The following is a 23,929-nucleotide window of genomic DNA, read 5'->3' as shown; positions in this document are numbered from 1 at the left end:
AGTCACTTAACTCTCAGTGAACACCAAAATGTTTGAGGTGGCTACATTAAACGGAGTGAGAAAGAAATAAATAGAAAGCGGAAGCTTACCAATGAAGGATGTTTCTCCTAAGTAGCCTCTTCGTTTCAATGTCACTTCTAGAAACCTGGAGTCCTCATCCACTAGGTAATATTCTCTCTCTAAGGAAATCCAAGCCCAGTTCAGACGGAATGATTGACTCTTCAATTTGTTTCCTCCTGTTGAATGAGAGAGAAAAAACATACTTCAGGCATTTATATTTCAAAAGAATCTTGTATGTGAGCAGAAGATCTGATAATGCACTGCAGCATTGAGCAGTAATTTTTATAAGCAGGATAAAATACAACTAAGTTTGCACTATCCTTGATTTCAAGATAGAACTCTTTCTGTACAATTACTTCAACATTTACTTTTTGAACAGCTGTAGTAGTTTCTGTAAGTATTGATTGAATCCTGTGACATGTGCTCTTTGAGAATCCAAATTTCTATTGCGCTGCAACAACAACCTGTAGATATAATGTACTTCTGATGTAGACAAAATATTCTTGGATGGTTCACAGTAATGTAAAGCAACAGAAAAAATTACGCGTTGTAATTAAAATCTTGGTCAAAAAATGAATTTAAAGGATGATCTTAAAGGAAGAGAGGCAGGAGATATAGTAGGTTTAGAATGACATTATAAAGCACAGTGCCTCAGTTATTAAGTTCAGAGGCAACAAATGCGTGCAATGAGAATTTCAATAAATATGAAAGCATTTAAGATATTGGAAGATATTTTTCAAGCTGGAATAATTGTATATACAAAAACAGCATCAAAGAATAAACTGTCAGATACATGTTTAATAGTAATATTATAGCAGCTTCTCCAGCCAGTGAAGGGCTCCACTCGATTCATCAATATATGTTTCTTGTTCAGATGTCAAACTAAACGTGTCTGTTTATCTTTCATGTTTAATACTGACAGATCATCTTCTCCAATATCAATCATCTTTATTGTAATCAACAAAACTTAACCTCCTTCCTTTCACCTCCCTTTCCATTTGCCTACTCCCCTCTATACTCCACCATTTATATGTTTTATTTCTCTGTCTTGAATAACTATTGGTATGGAAGAAAAACCGGCAAAAGATTTCTTATCTGTTACCATGCAATTCACAAAAGACAGATCAATTTTTATAGATTATTGATTTCAACTGGTAGAACGAAGGAAGAACTTCCATTTACATAAGACCTTCAAAATTTGGTCCAAAGAAGAAGGAGGCATTGCTGGATCAGTTTCTGGGGAACCACATGGATGAAGTGGAGCAACTGTCAGTTGGAAAACAATTTGCAGACAGTGATCATATTATAAAGTTTATGTATATGTGATTAATAAAACAAAGAACTGCAAATGCCCGAAGATCTGAAACAAGCAAAAACAGAAATTGCTGGAGAAATTCAGCAGGTGTGGCAGAAAATAGTAAATAATAGTGACACTTCTTCATAACTGATAGCAGCTAGAAAAAGGTGGTATTTATGCAAATGACAGAGGGTAAGGGAAAAGAAAAGTGGATGGTGGATAGAGACAGAGCCCAGAGAAAGAAAGGTAAAAAAGGATTGTTGATAGTAAACCAGGGAGGTACACAGGCTAGATAGGTGATAATGGAGGCTATGAGTGAGTGACAATTGGTTGTCTGTGCTGAAAGCAACCCATTTCATGAGAGAACATCGGCTGTGAGGGTGGGTAATAGACATAAAAGGAGGTGATCAGGCTCTAAAATTGTTAAACTCAATGTTGAGTCCTAAAGGCTATAACGTCCCCCAAACGGAACATGAGGAGTTGTTCCTCCAGCTTGTGTTGAGCCTTACTGGAATGCTGCAGTAGGCCTGAGACAGAAATGTTGGCTAGGCAACACGGTGGTATGTTGACGTGGCAGGTAACTGGAAGCTCATGGTCATTTTTATGGATAAAATGTAGGTATTCCCCAAACTGGTCACCCAGTTTGTGCTTTGTCTCTCCAAACTACAGGAGACTGCATTATAAGCAGTGAATAGAGTAAACGAGATTGACAGAGGTGCAGATAAATTGCTGCCTCAATTAGGAGGTGTGTTGGGGCTTTAGCTAGTGAGGATGGAGGAGGTAAATGGGCAAGTGTTGCACTGTGCTGCCATACTAGGATGTCATGGCTGTGGGGAGATGTTGGGAGTGGTGGAGGAGTGGACCAGGATGCCCCAGAGGAAACGGTTCCTGTGCAATTCTGACGAGGAAGCAGAAGGAAAGATGTGTCTGGCAGTGGAATCCTGCTGGAGGTGGCCTAAATGTGTCTTACAAGCCTTTGGATATGGAGGTCAGTGGGCTGGGAAGTCATGACTGGGGGATGCTGTCATTGTCATGGAAAGGATGAGAAGGGGTGAGGGCGGAAGTGTAGGAAACAGGCCAGACACAGCTAAGGATCCTGTCAACCACAGTAGTGGGGAATCTTCTGTTCAGGAAAAAAGTGAACTTTCTGCAACCCATCTGCAGAAGGTGATATCATCAGAGCACATGCAGCAAAGACAGAAAAACTTGGAGAGTGTAATGAAGTCCTTACAGGAAGCAGGGTGTGACGATGTACATTTGAGGTAACTGTGGGAGTCAGTGAGATTGTAATGGATATTGATGGCCAGCTTAACTACAGAAATGGAAACAGAAATGTTGTGGAAGGGACATGAGAAGTCAGAGATGGACCAGGTGAAGGTGACAGCAGAATGTAAATTAGAAATATTTCCATTCTGGACAAGAGAGGGAAGCAGCACCAATGATGTCATCAATGTACCAGTGAAAGAGTAATGGATAGGGACCCAAATAGGACTGGAACAAGGAATGTTCCAAATACTCCACAAAGAAGCAGGCATAACTTCAGTCTACATGGGTTCCCATGGCCACACCTTTGATCTGAAGAAAGTGAGAGGAGTTAAAGGAGAAGTTGTTCAGAGTGAGAATGAGCTCAACCAGGCAGAGGAGGGTGGTGGTGGATGAGGTCTGTTCAGGCCTTCTTTCCAGGAAGAAGTGGAGAAATGTAAGACCATCCTGATGTGGGATTGACATGTAAAGGGGCTGCACGTCCAAAGTTAAAAGGAAGCAGCTGGTACCAAGAAACTGGAAATTCTGAAACCTGATGTAAAGTGTCAGAACATTCACGGGTGTAAGTGGGAAGAGACAGGACAATGGGAGAAAATAATGGCACAAACAATGGGACTGCCTGGGCAGCCCTGTTTGTGGATTTGGGAAATAAGGTAGAAGTGAACTGTATGGGTTGGGGGATTACATGCTGGGAGACTGTGGGGAGGAGGTCCCAGACAAAATTATGTTAGTGACTGTTATGGACACAATAGTCTGATGTTTGATGGTGCAGTCATATCTAGGAAAAATAGGAGGTGTCCAAGAACTGGCGCTCAGCCTTTGCAGTATAGAGGTCAGTATGCCACACAACAAACAGCACCATCCTTGTCGGCAGGCTTGATGACAAAGTCAGGATTGTATCTGAGAGTATAGCGCTTTTGTTTATGTGTTTGGGATCCTATTATAAAATTTAGATTAGCTGTGGAAAAGGACAAATAGGAAGTGAATTAATTATTTGTGGGAGTGCCAATTTTAAAGGGCTTAGAAAGGTCTGTCTCAGATAAAATGAAATCAAAGCTAAACAGAAACAGAACTAAGAGGAAATAGTTTAACTGTCGTTGACATTAGAGAACCAGATGGTTTTTATTGTCATTGTTTCATGTTCACCATTAGCTTTTAGTTCCAAATTTATTACCTAAATTCCAGTTCCACCAACTGCTGTAGCTTTCCGGCAACTGATTATTCTTACTCTGGATTGACCAACGTTATCTCCCACCATCATCTTCAATGTTAAGATACAATGATCACTGTCCCTCAACATTCTCCCACTGTCAATTGATCTACCTTAGCCACATCATTCCCAAGAACCAGATCTAGCAGTACCTCCTTACTTATTGAAGTGGACACATACTGCTATAGGAAATTCTCCTGAACACAATCTAAGAACGCCCACCACCTCGCTGCCCCTTACAATACAATTATCATATTCTACATATGGGCAACTAAAACCCCACGGTAACTACTGTATGATGTTTACATCTCTCTGTACTTTCACTGCAGATTCGGTCCACTACATCATTTAAAGATTTAAAGATAACAATAAGTAATGTAATTACGCCCTTTTTACTCCTTAGCTCTAACCAAATCAATTCTTTCCTCTACCCTATGTATCATCCTTTTTCTCCACTACTGTGATGCTCTCCTTAACCATAAACACCACTCTTCCTCATTTTTTCTCATTCCTATCATTTCTGAATACCCTGTAACCAGGAATATTTAACATCCAGTCAGCTCGGCAAGCAAGTCAACAACCAACATCGAGCTAGGATTCTGCTATCCCTGGGTATTGATCAGTCAAATGGTCTCCTTCTACCCTATAACCACTCTATGGTTATTTTATTCTATATCACAAAGTACTTTAGAGTCAATGAATTAAGTCTGAAATACAATTATTGTTTAAAAATGTAAAAGGCAATTTACACACTGCAAGGCACCTCCACATCACTGAAAGGTGCCACAAGCTGTGCTAAAACAAATGATTTGGAGACAGTAAGGACTGTAGATGCTGGAAGCCAGAGTCTATAGTTGTGAGGCTGGTAAAACACAGCAGGTCATACAGCATCCAAGGAGCAGGTAAATCAATGTTTCCGGCCAAGTCCTGATGAAGGGCTTTGGCCCGAAACATTGATTTACCTGCTCCTCGGATGGTGTTTGACCTACTATACTTTTCCAGCCTCACACCTACAGACTAAAACAAATGATTACCTCATCCATATTTGATAGTGTTGCATGGGATACCTGGATTACACCCCTACTGTTCTTCAAATGATGATGTGGAATGCTTTATTTTCATTAAAGGCAAGTGAAGGGTTAACATCTCATTACAAAGATAACATCACTGAAAATGCAGCAGTCTCTCAGTACTGCAATACAATAACAGCCTAGATGTTATGCAGAAGTTCAGTTTTAAGACCCTTTGCCTCAAAATTGAGAATTCTCTCCACTGACTCAAGGCTGACAATATCTGTATGTTTGGTTTTATGTTGACAATCTCTTTTGACTTATTTTTCAACCAACACTACTCAAATCAGACAGTCATACATTTTGATACTGGTTTGGAGTCTTGATATGCACAGAGTGACTACTGCCTCTGTCAACATGACAGTGTGTGTATTTCAACGTAATCCACTGAACTTGAGACAGTGCTGAAAAGCATTTACTTGAACCATATGGATATATAAGTTTTATGCTAAGAATATTGATCTAATTTATTAAATACTAGACCTAGTGCCTTGAAATCTGGCAATGACCTGACCTCATGAGGGATCTGTTAGAGGAAGTCAAGTGTGAGAAGCATGGCAAAATTGTACATGTTGTTCCAGTTTTACCATGCTTGACATGTATTTTCACTTCATTCATTGATGCAATAACATAAACAACCACCATTTTTGTAAGATAAACATCACGCTGCTGAAACTGTGTCATGTTTGTACAAAGTAACAAATGTCTTCAAATGCATGTGCTGCACCTTCATTGTCTGTGATATGATGCTAAGTCCCAAGTTTTGGGGACATTAAAAACAAAGCTGCTACACTTACAGACTTAAAGTCTAATTTATTTGGCAAAAAAGACTTTGGTTTGAAGATGAGCCAATTTCAATCTTAAAAGTAAGTGCAATTCCAAGCTGTGAATTTTACAGGGTTGTATATTACCACCCAAATCCCATTATAATTTGGTCACAATATAGACCAACTTAAAAATATATTGCCCTGCAACAATAACTAAGTGTCGGAGGCCTAAAGTAGAGAGAAATTTTCTGCTCTTCTGCAGGAGAAAGCCCATTCTCAAGAGTTGCCAGTCAAACCGAGTGGCCAAGAGTTCTTGCAGTCCCAACAGTGCCAGGAGTCAGTAGTGGACACTGCTGCAACTGCATTGAATGTCTAGGATGAAGTGGGGTCAAGGCCTGTGGTGGTGCAAGTTTGGGATTTTGTACTGAGAAAGATCACTTAGCCAAAAGGAGGGTATATTGGAGGGCAAATGGGGGATACAACGTGGGGTAACTTTTTAGAGGATTGCCTCTGATGCACACAAGGCAGCCCCTTAACAATGTCCCCCATTTTCTTTCGGCTTTTTGGCAATGTTACAAAAAAAAAGGCCTTCCCACTATCAGTTGCTTGTCCATGCTAACCACATTATGGCATGAACCACGTAATATTTGGGTCCAATTGGTGTGTTCAGAGATGCATGTTAATGATTTTTCTTCAAAATAGCAGATGGACTGCTGATTTCAGTATCCTAAAATCCAGACCCATTTTTCTCAACAGTTTTATGAAGTGTTTCAAATTGTAGAAAAGACTCACACTGATATAACTCCTTTCCAAATCTCAAAATGCCTTAAATTCAGTAAAATACATTTATGGAGAATGGTTACTATTGTGCACTGGGATCTTTTAATTCCATATGAGAGCACAAGCAGGAACCCAGATCAATATTTCATTTGAAGAAAGTACATCATTTGCTTAACACTGCACTGGAGAGTCAGCAAAGATTTTACATTCAAGTTACTGGAATGGGACTCAAGAATGACTTGAGAAATGACTTGAAATGTTAACACTGTTTTCTCTTCACAGATGCTGTCAGACTGGCTGAGTTTCTCCAGCAATTTCTGTTTTTGTTTGTTTCAGATCTCCAGCATTAACAGTTTTAGTTTTATATAATTGGACAGATTACTGAATATAGGGTGTTGCCAAATGAGAAAAAAAATGTTAGTGGCCAAGTGCTGCAAATCCTACCTCAAAATGTTGAGGTGTGGATTTGCACATGTTATGGGACTTATGACCTCTCTTGCATCAAACATTGAAGGAAGTAACAGAAATGAGGTAACAGCAATCAGCCAGCAAGCTCATGTATGTGTTGACTAACATGAACAGTGCTTGATATTTCACATCACAAGCGCCCACACAAATTTCAATGAATTGTCAGTGGACTCCCACAGTCAGTATGGACACCTCTCCTTCCTCAAAGCAGTCAGTTGAAAGGATTTTCAATTTACACAAAATCTTAGAAACCAGGGTAGAAAATAGGCCATTCAGCACTTCGAACCTGCTCCCCCATTCAATACGACCGTGAGTGATTCTCTATGTCTATACCATACTCTTGCTTTCTTCCTATAACCCTGATGCTTTTTAAATCTAAAGAGAAAATCTATCTCTTTCTTAATTATATTCAGTGAGATGGTGTCTACAGCCTTCTGTTGTAGAGAATTGCATAGGTTCACTATCTTTTGAGTGAAGAAATCTTTCCTCATCTCATCTTGGGACTGTGTCCCTCAGTTCTAGACTCTCCAAGCAGGGCAAACACCCTCCCTGCATCTAGTCTGTCCAGGCCTGTTTGAACTTTGTACCTTTCAATCAAATCATCTCTCATCCTTCTAACCTCTAGTGATAATGAATGAATGATTTATTGTCACATATATCTTGAAGATACAATGAAAAGTGTTTTGTCACCCCAATCGATGCTATTTTGAGTTACAGGAAGGATAAAAAGAAATTACTTAAATAACAGTTCATCTTCTATTCAGTTTGGGGTCTCAAGCATGGCTTCAGGGCTTCTGGAAGGTGTCCGGAAGTTGTTCCAGTCCTCAAGGAGTCCCGCTTCAGGAACAGCAACGATGACGCTGATACCCCAGGAGACTACAACTCTGGTGCCGCCACTGCCAAGAGTCCAGGTCCTGGCCCTGCTGCTGCTGCCAGATGTTCCCACTCTGCACACGGCCACCCCAAGAGTCCAGGTCCCAGGCCTATCACTGCCAGCAGTCCAGGCTTCAACCAGGCCTACCACTACAGCCCCGCCCCACTGACACCGCTACGGCCTTGAAGATGAAGAAGATATGAAAAAGACAAGACAGAAAGTACACTGACAAGTTGATGCTGCCAGCCTGGAGCAGACAGGCTCTGACCAGCCCAAACACTACCTACTGTACCAGCACCATATTGAAATATAAATTAGAAATTATAAACAGTAAATTATCAACACAGGTTCAGAAAGCATCAGACATCTGAAATGAAGAACAGCACCACAGGGTAACATCAAATGAAGATGTGAAGATTTGTCTTTTACAGGATAAACAAATTCGCAAAACATTACTTGTAAAATAATTATCTAAACAGCACGTCTAGCAATTCATTTACTCAAGAATTTAACAGAACTAAAACTTCACACTGGATAAAGCTAGATGAAGCTGACCACATGTAAAGATATGTCTAGAATATTAATACAAATTTTATCAGGTCTGGCCTTGTGATCTGTTTATAACCATTAAAAAATAAAAGTCTAATTAGAACTGTTTTCTCCAAGCTCAAAAGGCTGGCATTATCTTCACTGCACATAGAATCAATTCTGATGGATTTGTTTCATTCAGCAGGTAGCTTTTCTATAATGTTTTAATGTAAGTCCAGTGAATCTTCATTTTTAACACAAAGAATAGTTACAGAGTCATAGAGTCATACAGCATGAAAACAGAACCTTTGGTCTAACAAGTCCACATCGACCATGTTCTGAAACAAAACAAGTCCCATTTGCCTATGTTTGGCCCATATCCCTCCAAACCTTTCCTATTCATGGACTTATCCAAATGTCTTTTGAATGATGTAATTGTACCTGCATCCACCACTTCCAGTTTATTCCACACACTAACCATTCTTTATAAAAAAGTTGCCCCTCCTGTCCTTTTTCAAATTTTCTCCTCCCATCTTAAAAATATGCCGCTAGTTTTGAACTCCCCCACCCTAGACCTTGCTATTCATTTTATCTATGCTTGTCATGATTTTATAAACCACTATAAGGTCAAACTCCTACACTCCAGTAAAAAAAGTCCCAATCTATCCCAGCCTTTCTTTATAATTCAAACCCTCCATTTCTGGCAACATCCTAGCAAATCTTTTCTGAACCCTCTCCAGTTTAATAATATCCTTTCTCTAGCAGGGTGACCGGAACTGCACACAATACTTCAGAAGAAGTTTCACTAACATCCTGTGCAACATCAATATGACATTCCAACTTCTATACTCAAAGGTCTGAGCAATGAGGGGAAGCATGCTAAACACTTTCTTAACCACTCTGTCTACCTGTGATGCAAATTTCAAAGAATTATGTACTGAATCCCTAGATCTCTCTGTTCTACAACGCTACCCAGGACCCTACCATTAATTTTATTAGTCCTGCCTTTGTTTTACCGAAATGAAATATCTCACATTTATCCAAATTAATCTCCATCTGCAACTCAGCCCTTTGACCCAATTGATCAAGATCTCTTTGTAACCTTAGATGACGTTCTTCACAATCCACTCTACCACCAATTGTGGCGTCAAATGCAAGTTTACTAATCATGCCCCTTATATTTTCATCCAAATTGTTTATATATATGACAAGCAAAAGTGGACACAGTACCAATCACTGTGGAACATCAATGGTCATGGGCCTCCAGTCTGAGAAACAACCCTCCACCACCACCCTCTGTCTCCTACCATCAAGCCGATTTTGTATCCAATTGGCAAGTTCACCCTAAATTCCATCTGATCTAACTTTAATATTAGTCTACCAAGCGGAACCTTGTCAAAGGCTTTACTACAATCCATGTAAACAATGTCTCCTGCTCTGTCCTCATCAATCTTTTTGGTGACTTCATTAAAAAAATTCAATCAAGTTTGTGAGACATGATTTCCCTCGCACAAAACCACGCTGATTGTCCCTAATCAGTACTTGCCTTTCCAAACGCATGTAAATCCTATCAGTTAGAATCACCTCCAACAACTAAAGTCAGGCTCACAGGTGGGCAGAGAGATCAGGAGCAGAGAGATCAAGAGATCATACAAATGGTGTGAATGGAGTGAGTAGATGGTTTAACACTTCTGATCACCTGCAGGGACGTATTATTCGTCACTCCATTCACACCATTTGTATGATCTTTTGATCTCTGTGCCCTTGATCTCTCTGCCCCTAAATTCTGTGTTCTGTTTGCTTCCCTCTCACTTCACTTGACGAAGGACCTACACTCTAAAAGCTTGTGATTTCAAATAAACCTGTTGGACTATAACCTAGTGTCATGTGACATCTGACTTTGCCTACGCCAGTCAAACACTGGCACCTCCACATCATTATCTGCAGAATGGTCTTGATCTGATTTTCAAATTCTGTTTCCTTGTTCTCAATTCCCTACCATGTTTCCATCAAGTGGTAAATGACCTGCACAGTTCTCCATCTACAGTTCTGCCTGATCTGATGTATATTTCCAGCATTTTCTGTTTATATTTTGTATCTCCAGCAGGCATGGCAGTTTGACTTTTTTCAAACACTTATCTGTTTTGAAAGCTGTCTCCCACAGTTTTGTCCATTCACTTAATCTATTGGTGTCTCTGTAATTTTGTGCTTTGTTTGTCCTTCTCCTTTCCAGCCAATCTTTAGGTCATTGAGAGATGTGGATACATGGCTCTCTATTGTGTAATCAAAATCATCAATAAATACATTGGGTAGTTGAAAACCCAATCCAGGTCCTTGCGGATCATTGTTAGTCACTTCCTTCTAATTTCCTTCCATAGCCATTGTTCTGACTCTCTGCTACAATTGTATCTGCGCTAATTTTGTTTTGATGCTCACAGGCTATTAATTTAAATGTGTGAATTTTTTTTTGCATGACAACCCAGGTATGATAGTTTAAACCTGTACGCGTGCTGAGCCTCAGTATAAACTTCTGCAACTGCTTTCACCTGTGCAGCTTTGAGAAAATGTTGGTCATTGGTCTAACAAATTTCTAATCAACTCAGTCATTTGCCTTCAGTTCCAAGAGGTTTAATTTTAGTTAACAGTTTACATAAAGCAGATGTACTCCAGATATTCTCCCGATTACTTTGTTCATACAGATTGATGTTTGTATGAAAGGTAGCATTATACCTTGACTAATTATAGTCCAAGACTTTTTAATGAGCTCCAGTCACTTTCAGGAGGTTATATATCATAATACAGTGATTACAGAGAAAGAAAAAACTTGACTGGTAAACGGGTCAAAAGACCTTCAGGAAAACACAGCTTTGCATATTCATACTGACATTATGTCATTGTATATGGATGCATGGAAAATGTCACAGTGGTGTGATTAGGGAGATTAAAATTTGATGTTTGTTTATGTGCAAGTGGAATAGTTACCAGTTGAAACATAACTGAGAATTTTTGTTTCTGATTGTCTTTGATTTTTGCCTTATCCTTATATGCTGAAACCAATTTGGGAACTTTTAATTATTGTTTATATAAAGAATAATAGTCTTTGTCCACGTAATGTTTGTTAATTCTGCGCTGAAACGGTCCAATAAGATGCCCAACAGGGGATGTGGTCAGTTAGAAAGCATATTGTCCTTCCATCTCTGCCTTGGCTGCTCAATCTAGGCTACACAGATAATATGAATAACTCCTATTTCTGACAACTTGTCATTACTGCCATTATATACTGCCATTTAAAAGCCATCATAAAGCAGCACTGACTGGACATTAGTCTAGAGTACTAACTTAAGAAGATATTTTTAAAAAGTATTATAGGAATCATAATGCCATGCTGCTGTTGCATTTAATACTTCATGACTTATTTTGACAAAATACAGCAAGGAAAGTTCTCTATTGCATATGGTCTGTGTTATGTCAGAACAAGCAATTATATCATCCTATTGTTTGCCATATATCAGGATGCTGAACAGCCTTCACTTTTACATACGCATAATTCCACATGTATAGAATTCTAGCAGGGCCACATTTGGAATATTGCATATAGTTCTGGTTACCACACTACCAGAAGGATATGGAGGCTTTGGAGACCCTGCAGAAAAGGTTAACCAGGATGTTTGAGGCAACACAACGACTCAGTGGTTAGCTCTGCTGACTCATAGGACCAGGAATCTGGGTTCGATTCCACCCTTAAGTGACTGTCTGCCTGGAGTTTGCACATTTTTCCTGTGTCTGCGTGGGTTTCCACTGGTGCCGTGGTTTCCGCCCACAGTTCAAAGATGTGCAGGTTAAGTGGACTGGCTATGCTAAATTACCCAAAGTGTCCAGGGATATGCAGGCTAGGTGGCTTAGCCATGGGAATTGTAGTGTTACAGGGATAACGAAGGGGAGTGGGTCTAGGTTGGGTGCTCTTTGGACGGTCAGTGTGGACTTGATGGGCTAAATGGCCTACTTCTGTTCTGTAGGGATCTATGATGCTTATGGTGCTTGGTATGGAGGGTATTATTTATGAAGAGAGACTGGATAAACTTTCTTTGTTTTCATTTTAAAATTGGAGGCTGAGGAGCGACTGGATAGAAATTTACAACATAATGAGAGACAAGCACTGCTGTCTCACAGCACCAGGAACCTGAATTTGATTCCACCCTCGGGCGACTGTCTGTGTGGAGTTTGTACATTCTCCCTGTGTCTGCTTGGGTTTCCTCCCACAATCCAAAGATGTGCAGGCTAGGCAGATTGGTCATGCTAAATTGCTCGTAGTGTTCAGAGATGTGTAATTAGGTAGGTTTATAGGGGGATGGGTCTGGGTGGGATGCTCTGAGGGTTGGTGTGGAAATTTTGGGCTGAAGGACCTGTTTCCACACTGTAGGAATTCTATGATCTATGCATAGAATGGATAGTTTTTCCCAAAATAGAAATGTCAATTACTAGGAGACATAGGTTTAAGGTAAAAGAGAATAAGTTTAAGGGAGTTTTAAGAGGCAAATTTTGTACACAGAGGATGATAAGTCCCTGGAATGCGCTGACAGAGGAGGTGGTAGAATCAGATACAACAGCAACAGATACAACAATTATGTGACTAAGCGGGGAATACAGAGATATGGACTCTGTAGAGGCAAAAGATTTTTAGTTTAGAAAGACGTCATGTCTCGGTGAAGACTCGGTGAGCTGTAGAACCTGTTCCTGTGCTGTACTGTTCTTTGTTCTTTGTGTTAGACACATACATTAGCACACCTAAAGTATATTTATACCCATATAAGCTATAAGTTTTAACACAGTTATGCTTCCACTTTTGAGTTAGTGTCTAAGTGGGTTTTGACGTGTATCAGATGACAAGTAGCAATTTAGTTTCAAAGTGAATCTATAGTCAAATACCCCTCCTTGAGAGAGTCTCATAGAGGGTGGAGTCCACAGTTAGAAGAGTGTGTGGTATTTGCTCTTTGTGCGTTGTTGGCAACTTGTGGCATCTGCCATCTGTGCCAGTATGTGACACAGGATAAGGGTTGTTTCAGATAGTTCACTGCTACCCATCCTCCTATGCACAGGCCCTAAACATAAGCTAAGCAATGAGTAGTGGTAGAGGATAGTCCACTGGCGAGTCTAAACAGATGAGCAATTTGTCTTAGATAATAAAATGGTTAATTGTATGAAAATAATAGTGTAACTTACATGAATGGTTGGGTATAATTGCTATGCATTCTTGGGAGCTGTACAGAATGTATCTCTTCCCTGTAAAGGCTAGTGTAGAACGTCCTGAATCTTTGTGGAATATTATATCTCCTTACATTTTTTTCTTAATGTCTTTTATTAATTCTCATTACTGTAAAGCTGCCTTAGATCTGCGTCATTTCAATACTGCATTTAATCTGTCGTTTTTAAGCTGGTACTCTTGTATACAACAAAGCTGTGCCTTCTGGAGCCTATCCTTAATGGTGGCCTTACTTGTTGTGAGGGGTGATAACTGTCTTTTACAGTCTCTTGCCTTTTCTTTCTGGTCTTCATGCTGCTGTCAGAAAGTTATCCCCCTTTCCCTAAGGGATATCTAACTTTTCTCTTGTAGCCTTCTCATGTTCCCAACAGGTACTCCTCCATGAGTCCTCCAGCCCTCTGTCTTTTCCTAAGTATGATTGAACATTTCTCTCCTTTCCTAGCCCACACTTTCTTGCTACACCTCTTACCAGCTTCGATGTGAATGTTTGTCCTTGGCACACAGAGTTGTTGCTTCCATGGCAGCTGCAAACTCTTTGTCAGTAACTATGTTTCAGCCGCTGAATGGCTCTCTGTCTTCTTAGAGCTGCAATGTCCCTGAAGTGGGAAATTTACTTCAAAAGAAATTCTTTCTTCTGGAATTTTCTCCTCATGATGAGTAAGTATGTATAGTGTTTGCATTCACATCACTGCTGGCATGTGGATTTGACTTCAATACCACTCCTATCAACTTGTATTATCTATGTGCCAGTATGTGGTGCAGGATAAGGGGTGTTTCAGATGGTACACTGCCACCAATCTGCCTTTGTCTCTATTATATCTAGGGCCTGTGCAATGATCAGCGGTACAGATGGACTACTGTTGAGTCTAAACAGAAAAGGCATTTGTTTTGCTTCACAAGATGGTTTCTTATATTAAGTACAACTTGCATTACCAGTTGAACGTTATTACTAAGCACCCTTGGCAGCTGTATAGAATAGATATGCTCCCTATGAAGGCTGATGTAGAATTCCCTGCCTCCAGCCAAAGACTGAGATTGGGTAGAGCTAATGCCAGCTTAACATGAAGTCTTTCAGAACTATTACCTTATATGACACAGTGTAACTCCCACTCTGAGGTATATACATAGTCTTGATGCATATAAATATAAAATTATATATCATTTGGTGCAACTAAAACACATGTCCTATGTATATATATTGTAACATGCTTACACAAGCATTCAGAGCATTGACAGATAAACCTATTACACTTATACCATGGGGCAAATTTCAGCTGCAAACAAGTTGCCGGTATTGGATTATCTTCATAGAAAATAATCTATTTGTTTTATTTGAACTGGGATCTGTTACAATTACAGGTTATTTTGTGAAGATAGTACATTCTTCAAATGACATTTATTTGGAATGCATACTGTGCATAGCTTTATACAGCTGACAGAAAATACAGTCAGACTATATGTCAATGAATAGTAGCTTGTGAAATAAGATATCGCCACCATTAAAATAAGGAAGAGGTGCAGTTGTTAGTACATATTTCATTTTACTTTGATCCGTAATAGACTATTACTGCCTATCGTCTGTTGCTGGACTAGATTTAGTTTAAGCATTCTGTCATTGAGGATCGTGACATGATATTTTCAGATTCTTTATCTTTAACTCTGAGTAATTACGTTGTTTTCTATGCTGCATTATGACATCACTAACAGCTTGAGATTTTCCACTGAAATAGAAGAGAAGAGAGAACTTGACTAGTGTTTAAATAAAAAGTGAAATCATGACCCAGAAGGCCTTGTGTGAGACACATGAGAACCTTCACCATGGTGGTTAACGATAGCTGCTGAACTTAGAGCCTGGGCAAAACTGATTTGACTTGGGAGGGAAGATGTCCACAGGTCTGCCTGATTTCAGACAGTTCTTTCCATGAAGGAAGAGGCTTTATGATACAGCTTCTCACCGTTAACGTTATTCTTCTTTCTAAAACTAACAATACTTGACATTGTTGATGTCAGTACGGTCACACTGCCTGAGAAATCTGAAGCTCCAGTGTTTGCCTCACACTCCTCTCTTCAATAAGGGTCAGCACCAATTCAATTACATCTCAGCAAGAGAAAAGAAGACACTCTTGTCTTGCAACAAAGTAGCATGCAGTACAGATCACGGAGGTTTTTGTATTCTTTATTAGAGACCAATGGGCTGACCATGGTTTGGCATTCACAGCAGGCTTTCAATTCAAATTGTCACTGCCCTGAATAAGGAAGAAAAGGCCTTGTAAACCCTGCACACATGTCAATATGAACTCTGTTTCACATGCTAATCTTTGGCCTTCAGAGCACAGAATGAATCTTGGTCCATCTCAGAGCATTTTCTTTGTTCAGGATGAAGAAATATCACTGGTGTTGAATCCCATTGTTCTGTGCAAGGATTCTTATGTTTAAGCAGTTATAATTTGAAATGTCACTTACCAAGAATCAATCATAGGTATTATTAGCCCTAACAACAGGAACAAAGCAAGTGACTGATTCAAGTGGGCCATTCTGATTTACCACATTCTGCCAGAAACCAATTGACACAAGTTTTATTCTACAGATCCTCTGCCTAATTATATCTGAATATATGTAGTGTCCCATATATCTTATCAGAGAGGTTAGTCACTAAGGGGCTGAAATTTAAAATGATTGATTGAAGGATTATAGGGGAAATGAGGAAAAGCCTTTTTATTCCATGCAGTGAGTGGTAGTAGTCTGGAACTCACTATGTGGAAGGATAACAGAGGAAGAAACTCTCAACTCATTTAAAAGGTCTTTGGATATGCACCTTTGGGATTGTAACTTGCAGCAGGGATACAGACCAAGTGCTGGAAAATGGTATAGGCGTTTTTGGATGGCACAAAGGTGATGGGCCAAGTGGTCTCTTTCTACACTGTAAACCTTAGAGTTATTGAGTCATACTGCACAGAGATAGGCCTTTCAGCCCACCATATCCATGCTGACCAACAAAAAACAAACTGTACTCATCTCATTTACCCGTACTCGGTCCATAGCCTACTATGCCCTGGAAAATTAAGTGCCCGTCCAGACAGTTCTTAAGTGTTACACGAGTACTTGCCTCCAGCGCATTCCATTTTTCTGCCATCCTCTGGGTGAAAAAGTTTCCATCAGCTTCTTTGATTCTATCCCACCTGAATCTGGACTAAGGCTTGAAATATTTATAACAATAAAACTCAGTTTTCTCTGTCTGGTCAGTTTAACAGCTATGTCTGTTGGTGAGTTTAGTTATTGGGTGGTGTCTAGTGCATGGAGAAGCACCATGGGTGCACACAAGTCTGGGTCTTGTGACACAGTTCCAGCTGCTAATAGTTGGTTGTGACAGAGTGCTTTGTGTAGAATGAAAACAGCTGAATTAAGGGGAACTTGACAACAAAGTTACCCAGGCTGGAGAGATTGTTGTCTGTGAGAGAGTGGCATGAGTAGGGGGGTGGATAACATGTAGATGAGACAATGGATTTGGTTAAGAGTGATAAAATGATTGGCAGCATTTATATGAGACATCTTAGATCAATGAGCTCTTCTATGTGTTGAATCTCAGGTGATGAGAGAGATACTAAATGAATATTTTGCGTATTTACTGTGGAGAAAAGAAAATGGGGGCTACAGAACTCGGGGAAATAAATATTGATGTTTTGAAACCACTTCGCATTACAGAAGAGGAAGTGTGGGAGGTCTTAGAAAACAATTTTTTATAGAATAGAATCCCTATAATGGTGAAGCAGGCCATTTGGCCCATCGAATCAACATTGAACCTGTGAAGAACACCCCACCCAGATCCAACCCTCTACCTTTACCCTGTAACCCTGCATTTCCCGCAGCAAATCCACCTAGACTACCCATCCCTAGACACTATAGGAAATTTAGCATAACCAATTAACCCAACCTGCATGTCTTTGGACTGTGGAAGGAAACTGGAGCACCTGGAGGGAAACCCAAGCAGACATGGGGAGAATGTGCAAACTCCGCACAGACAGTTGCCCAGGACTGGAATCAAACCCAGGTCCTTAGTGTTATAAGGCAGCAGTGCTAACAACTGAGCTGCTCTCCCCCATAAAGATGGAGAAATTTCCAGGACCTGATCAAGTATATCCCAGGACGTTGTGGGAGATTAGCAAAGAAATTGCAGGGCCCCTAGCAGAAATATTTTTATCATCTATAATCACGAATGAGGTCCGGAGGACTGGAGGATGGCTAGTGTCGTGTCTTCTTTTAAGAAAGGCTGTAAGGAGAAGCCTGGGGACTGTATTCTGTGCCTGTGTGCTTCTCTCTCACTTCACCTGACAAAGGGGCTACGCTCTGATAGTTTGCGATTTTAAATCAACCTGTTGGATTATAACCTGGTGTCACATGACTTATGACATTCTGCAGTTACCTGAGAAAACACAAAAGGTGGTAGAAGGCTGGAATTGGACAACTAAAAGCAGTAGAATACACCTCAACGATAATTTTAAATCTGAGATTGAAAAGAGTTTTGCTGAAACAGTATATTAAAGTATATGGAATCAAAGCAAATGGATGGATTGGACATTATAGATCAGCCACAAAATTACTGAATAACAAAACACAATCAAGGGGCTGAATGGCCTACTCTTGTTCCAGCACATTCTGAAGGGTCACTGGACCCGAAACGTTAACTGATTTCTCTCTGCAGATGCTGCCAGACCTGCTGAGTTTTTCCAGCAAATTTTGTTTTTGTTTCTGATTTCCAGCATTTGCAGTCCTTTTGGTCTCTTATTCAATCTTTGCTGTGTGACAGGAACAAAACTATCCTTACTACACCATCTTCTTTCAGCACAACTCAGTTCATTTCCACTTCTTGCAAACCAAACTTGCTTCAATGCATTTGCAAATATTGCAAACATTAAGGGATGAATGGTCACAAAGACAAGTCTAACTGATGATAAAGTGATCTTCTGTGAACAATATACATTATACAATTATGCTACAAAAGAAGACAGGTTTGATGAAATTCTGTTAAGTGATTGGAATTATAAATGTGATTCATTCTATGTTAATTTCTGTGCCTACCAGTACAAAATTTGGTTTGATAAGACTGCAGAATGGAGAACAGGTTTGATTAGAAAATAAGGAACACTTCAGCCTACACAACTGAGCGATGTCCATGTTCATTTTCCTATCAGGTAGCACTGGTCCCTGGGACAGTAATCACTGAAAATTTGGTCCCAAATTCTCTTTAGAAGAAAGGAACATGCATATGTTTCTCCATAATTACTGATGTATTAGCAAAATTAGATTCTTAGGGATTACATCTTTCAAAACAACATCAAACCATGACATTAGTAATAAATAATTCATTAAATTGTGGAATTTTAATGGATGGATTTCTCAATGTGCACTTGCTGTTATATCACCCTGTAAAATAACTTGGCAAATAAATTTTTCCGTACACTCACAATTGTTTGAAAAGACATGCATGATTTTGTGATAGCAGCACAATTCACCACAGCCTCTATCATTTCACCTGACTTTGTGGACAGAGTGAACCTTTGTACCCACTTCATAAATGATCCAGTGTGACGATGTCAACTCATTATGTCATAATTGGATATTTACAGTGCATCAGTAAATACCACCTCTCTCCTTATAAGTCAACATAAATGAAACTGTTTGCCATTTACCCTCATATCAGGAGTAAAGAAAATGCTAGAGATTTAACTGCAGAGTACTTGGCAAACAATAATTGGATAGGGCAGAGTTAGCACAGATTTACAAAAAGGAAACTCTGCTTGACAGATCTACTAGAATTTTTCAAGGAGGTAACTAATAGAGTTGAGATAGGGGAGCCAGTTGATATGGTTTACTCGGGCATTCAGAAGGCTTTCAATTATGTCCCAGATAACCGATTAGCATGTAAAATCAAAGCATATGGGATTGGTGTAATGTACCGATGTGGATAAAGAACTGGTTGACAGATAGAAAACAAGGAATAGGAATAAACAGGTCACTTTCTGGGGAACAGCCAGTGACTAATGGGGTAATGCAAGGATCAGGGATTGGACCCCAGCTATTCACAATATATATTAATTATTTAGATGAGGAAACTAAATGTAACATCTCCAAGTTTGCAGATGATACAAAGCTGGGTGGGAAAGTGAACTGTAAGGAAGATGCAGAGATGCTTCAGTGTGATTTGGATAAGTTAAATGAGTTGACAAATGCATGGCAGGTGAAGTATAATATGGTTAAATGTGAGGTCATCCACTTTGGTAGCAAAAACAGGAAGACAAATTATTATCTGAATTGTGATAGATTAGGAAAGGGGGAGGTGCAACTAGACCTGGATGCGCTTGTACACCAATTGCTGAAAGTAAGCAGGCAAATGCAGAGGTGGTGAAGAAGGCAAATGGTATATTGGCCCTCATAGCAAAAGGATTCGAGTGCAGGAACAGGAATATCTTTCTGCAATTGCACAAGTTTTTGGTGAGACCGCATCTGGACTCCTGTGTGCAGTTCTGGTCTCCTTACCGGAGGAAGGAGATCTGGCTATTGAGTGAGCTTAACGAAGGTTTACCAAACTAATTCCTGGGATGACAGGATTGACATATGAAGAGAGATTGAATTAGTTATGGCTATTCACTCGAGTTTAGAAGTATTTGGGGAGATTCCCAAAGAAATTCATAAAATTCTAATAGGACTTTACAGGGCAAATGCAGGAAGGATGTTCCCAATAGTCAGGAACTCCAAAACCAGGGGTTACAGTCCAAGAATAATGGGTACGCCTTTTAGGATAGGAATGAGGAGAAATTTCTTCACTCAGCAGTGGTGAGCTTTTGGAATTCTAGAAAAGTGGTTGAGGCTAAAACATTGAATATTTTCAACACAGGGTTAGGTCCAGCTCTTCGGGCTAAAGTGATCAAAAGGCAAAAAAACTGAAAGAACTGCAGATGCTGAAGAATGGTCACTGGATCCAAAATGTTTAACTCTGTTTTCTCTCCACGGATGCTGCCAGATGTGTTGAGATTTTCCAGCAATTTCTGTTTTTGTTAGGGGTCAAAAGGTATGGGAAGAAAACAGGAACAGGATATTGAGTTGGATAATCAAGCATGATCAGATTGAACGGTGGAACAGTCCCAAAGGGACAAATTGCCTACACCCCTATTTTGTATATTCCTATAAATTAGGATCAATTTCCATCTTCCTTCAGAAACTGCCATTGTCCTGAAGTAGTGACAGACTTTGGCCACCATCAGCACCAATTGGTTGACACCGATCTTGACACTAACCCACAGGAACCATAGCATAAGGAATAACCACAACTCACAGCATTACCTGGTATGGAAAAGTGGCATTGAGGTATATGATCAGCCACAATCCAGCGTCCATGGCTTAATTGGAGACATTTCTGCGCACAAAGCATGGCAGAAGCTTAGAACTACCTTCCGCAAAAGGAAATCACAGCTAGGTCAATTGTTAATTTTTAATTATGGAATTGATAGGTTTCTGTTAACAAGAGTTATTAAGTGATATAGCACAAAGGTAGGTGTAATGAGTAAGGTCACAGATCAGTCATGATCTTACTGAACACTGGGACCGGTTGAAGGAGCAGAACAGCCTACTCTTCTTCCTGCACTTCTACATGTCAAATTTTAATTCCACATAGCATTGTATGCACCTCCTACCCCATCAATGGGAGTTTGCTTTTCTACACACAGTGTGGATCAGTAAGTTACTGCGAGTTTACCAAACAAAAAATTCTGAAAATGTTCTTCTTCTTTTATGTATGTGCATGTTTGCATTGTAGTTGACCAATTGATGTGGCCCTAGCTGCAGAATGAGAAGTGTATTGTGGTGTCACCCAGGTATGCATCATGATTTACAGCTTGTGCTCCAAATGAATCAACATCAGCAGCAATATCAGTGCAAACTGACGTGTAGTGAATACTGGTGTGGAAAGGTAAATGGTTCCCAAACACCAGGTCTCACTTGCATTCCTCATGAAGAAAACTCCGCTACACATTGTGCTTGCCTCCAAAGGTAAAGAGGATAAACTGTGCCCAGAAAAACAACATTCATTCAATTCAACTGACATCTGTGACAAATCAACCTCTTAATCTTGCCTTTGTGCAGTACTATGACTGAGTTCAACACTATTCTATGCAGATCTGTGGGATAAATTAGGAATTATTGTGGCAGAAAAGGTAAAAAAATCTAAAATTTGAACATGTAAAGAACGAAAATGTTTCTTTGGTATTAATTTGTTCAAAGTCAGATGCTTGAGGGGAAACAGGTCAGCCAAGACATAAACATCAACATTGTTAAGACTTTTAAAAGGTAACAAGTGTTGCATATCACAGGCAAGCTCGAGTGCCAAGTCACTCATTGATAATGAATAAACAGAATCTCATATGAAATACTTTGAACATTGATTATTTAGATCTTGTTTTTGAGGGGAGTAAGCATTTTTATCTCTGTTCCCACATAGATGACAGCTGCAAACTCTCAATATTTCAAAGGCTGACAACCTCAATTGTTTCAGTTAAAATGTAGCAACTGTGAGGGGGATTATCGAAGGCTGCATGGGTGGCCATTCCAGACAAAATCCTTAATGACATCCATGTCAAAGACCTGTTGAAAGTACTAAAGAAACCACATTTGTTCACAGCATTATGTTTTTCTTTTACCATTCTCCAAAATTCTTTTTAAAATGCTTGGCTTTCATAGTTGCCTGGAAATTTGCTTCTTGAACTTTAAATTGATACATATTTAAATTTTGTCCAACATTGTTACAAAATTAAAGTTTCACTTTTAATTTATATGTTCTAGCCACATTGATGACGGCATTGTTTTATAAATTTGAAAGTGTGCTTTTCTAACTTAAATTTAGAGCCCATCGATATGAGATCGTCATACACATTATTCTAACTTAACATCAAACTTCAATGTGAAATACTCCTAGTTTATTGTAGCATGGAGTAGAAACACTGTAAAATATGTTCTTTTCTATCCTAAAAATGTCCCTGAAACTCAGCAGAGCACCTGTTATTGCAAAGATGTTATATTATTTTTGATCCCCGATCCACTTAATGGCTCCTCACCACTGGGAGCTGAGTTACATTGTTCAAACTGATTTCAAAACAGAAGTCTAACCTAGTTTACAAAGAACATTCCAAAAGTGAATGGCAACCAACGGCAGTGCTCAACATTATATTTTATACTTTCAGTTGGTCATTTTTGCTTATTTCCAGGTCTCAGTGGAGAGCCGGCAACGGCCAGAAATGTGACTGTCATCCTGTGAGTGACAACCAGACCTCATAAGGCTGCTCACCAATGATGAAAAGGTTCAAAGGTGTCTGGCCTTAACTATTTTCAAAGGTATACAGTAATTATTGAGGAGAGATGAGGGAGGCAATAGGGAAACAGCATCTGCCAGCAAATCACAATCTTTTTATTTTATAATTTCGTCGGGTGTAGGCATCATTGGTTGCCAATCCCATTTGCGCTTAAACTGAGTGGATTGCAAAGCTATTTCGGAGGAGAGTTAAGAATCAACCACACTGTTGCGGATGTGGGTTCAGCAAGACCAGCAAAGGATGGCAATATGTTAGGCGGAGTTTGCACGGTTAGAAAACAAGATTTAGTTTCTAACCCTAACCCTAACCCCAACCCGTTTATGCTCAATAAAATGATCAATACATGAAACCATTCAGCAGAAGTAATAGGGTTGTTGTCATGGATGACGTCAACTTCCCTAATATCAACTGGAACCTCTTAAGTGCAAATAGTTTGTATGGAGCAGATTTTGTCAGGTATGTCCAGGAAGGATTTCTGACTCAATATGTGGATAGGCCGACTAGAGGGGAGGCCATATTGGATTTAATGCTAGGCAACGAACCAGGCCAGGTGTCAGATCTCTCAGTGGGAGGGCATTTCGGTAATAGTAATCACAACTCCCTGACCTTTACTATAGTCATGGAGAGGGACAGGAGCAGACAGTATGGGAAAGTATTTAATTGGGAAGGGGGAATGATCATGCTATTAGGCAAGAACTGCGGAGCATAAATTGAGAACAGATTTTCTCAGGGAAATGCATGACAGAAATGTGGAGGTTGTTTAGGGATCACTCGCTACGAGTACTGGATAGGTTTGTCCCACTGAGGGAAGGAAGGAATGGTAAGGTGAAGGAACCTTAGATGACATGACATGTGGAACACCTAGTCAAGAGGAAGAAGGAAGCTTACTTAAGGTTGAGGAAGCAATGATTGGACAGGGCTCTAGAGGGCTACAAGATAGTCAGGAAGGAACTGAAGAATAGACTTAGGAGAGCTAGAAGGGGGTATGAAAAA

General features: G+C 39.8%; 1 protein-coding gene across 1 annotated transcript in view; it reads right to left on the bottom strand.

Annotated features, from left to right (window-relative positions):
- frem3 (Fras1 related extracellular matrix 3) overlaps positions 1–23,929 on the bottom strand; it is a 211,929-nt gene that overhangs the window by 135,509 nt on the left and 52,491 nt on the right. The window contains 1 exon segment of the mRNA XM_048607471.1: positions 90–236. Coding sequence (XP_048463428.1) covers positions 90–236 — 147 coding nt within the window.

The sequence above is a fragment of the Rhincodon typus genome, chromosome 1 (genome assembly GCF_021869965.1).
Source record: "Rhincodon typus isolate 14 chromosome 1, sRhiTyp1.1, whole genome shotgun sequence".
In the NCBI taxonomy this organism is placed as follows: domain Eukaryota; kingdom Metazoa; phylum Chordata; class Chondrichthyes; order Orectolobiformes; family Rhincodontidae; genus Rhincodon; species Rhincodon typus.
Note: the sequence above shows the minus strand (reverse complement) of the source record. Positions and strands in the feature narration are given on the sequence as shown.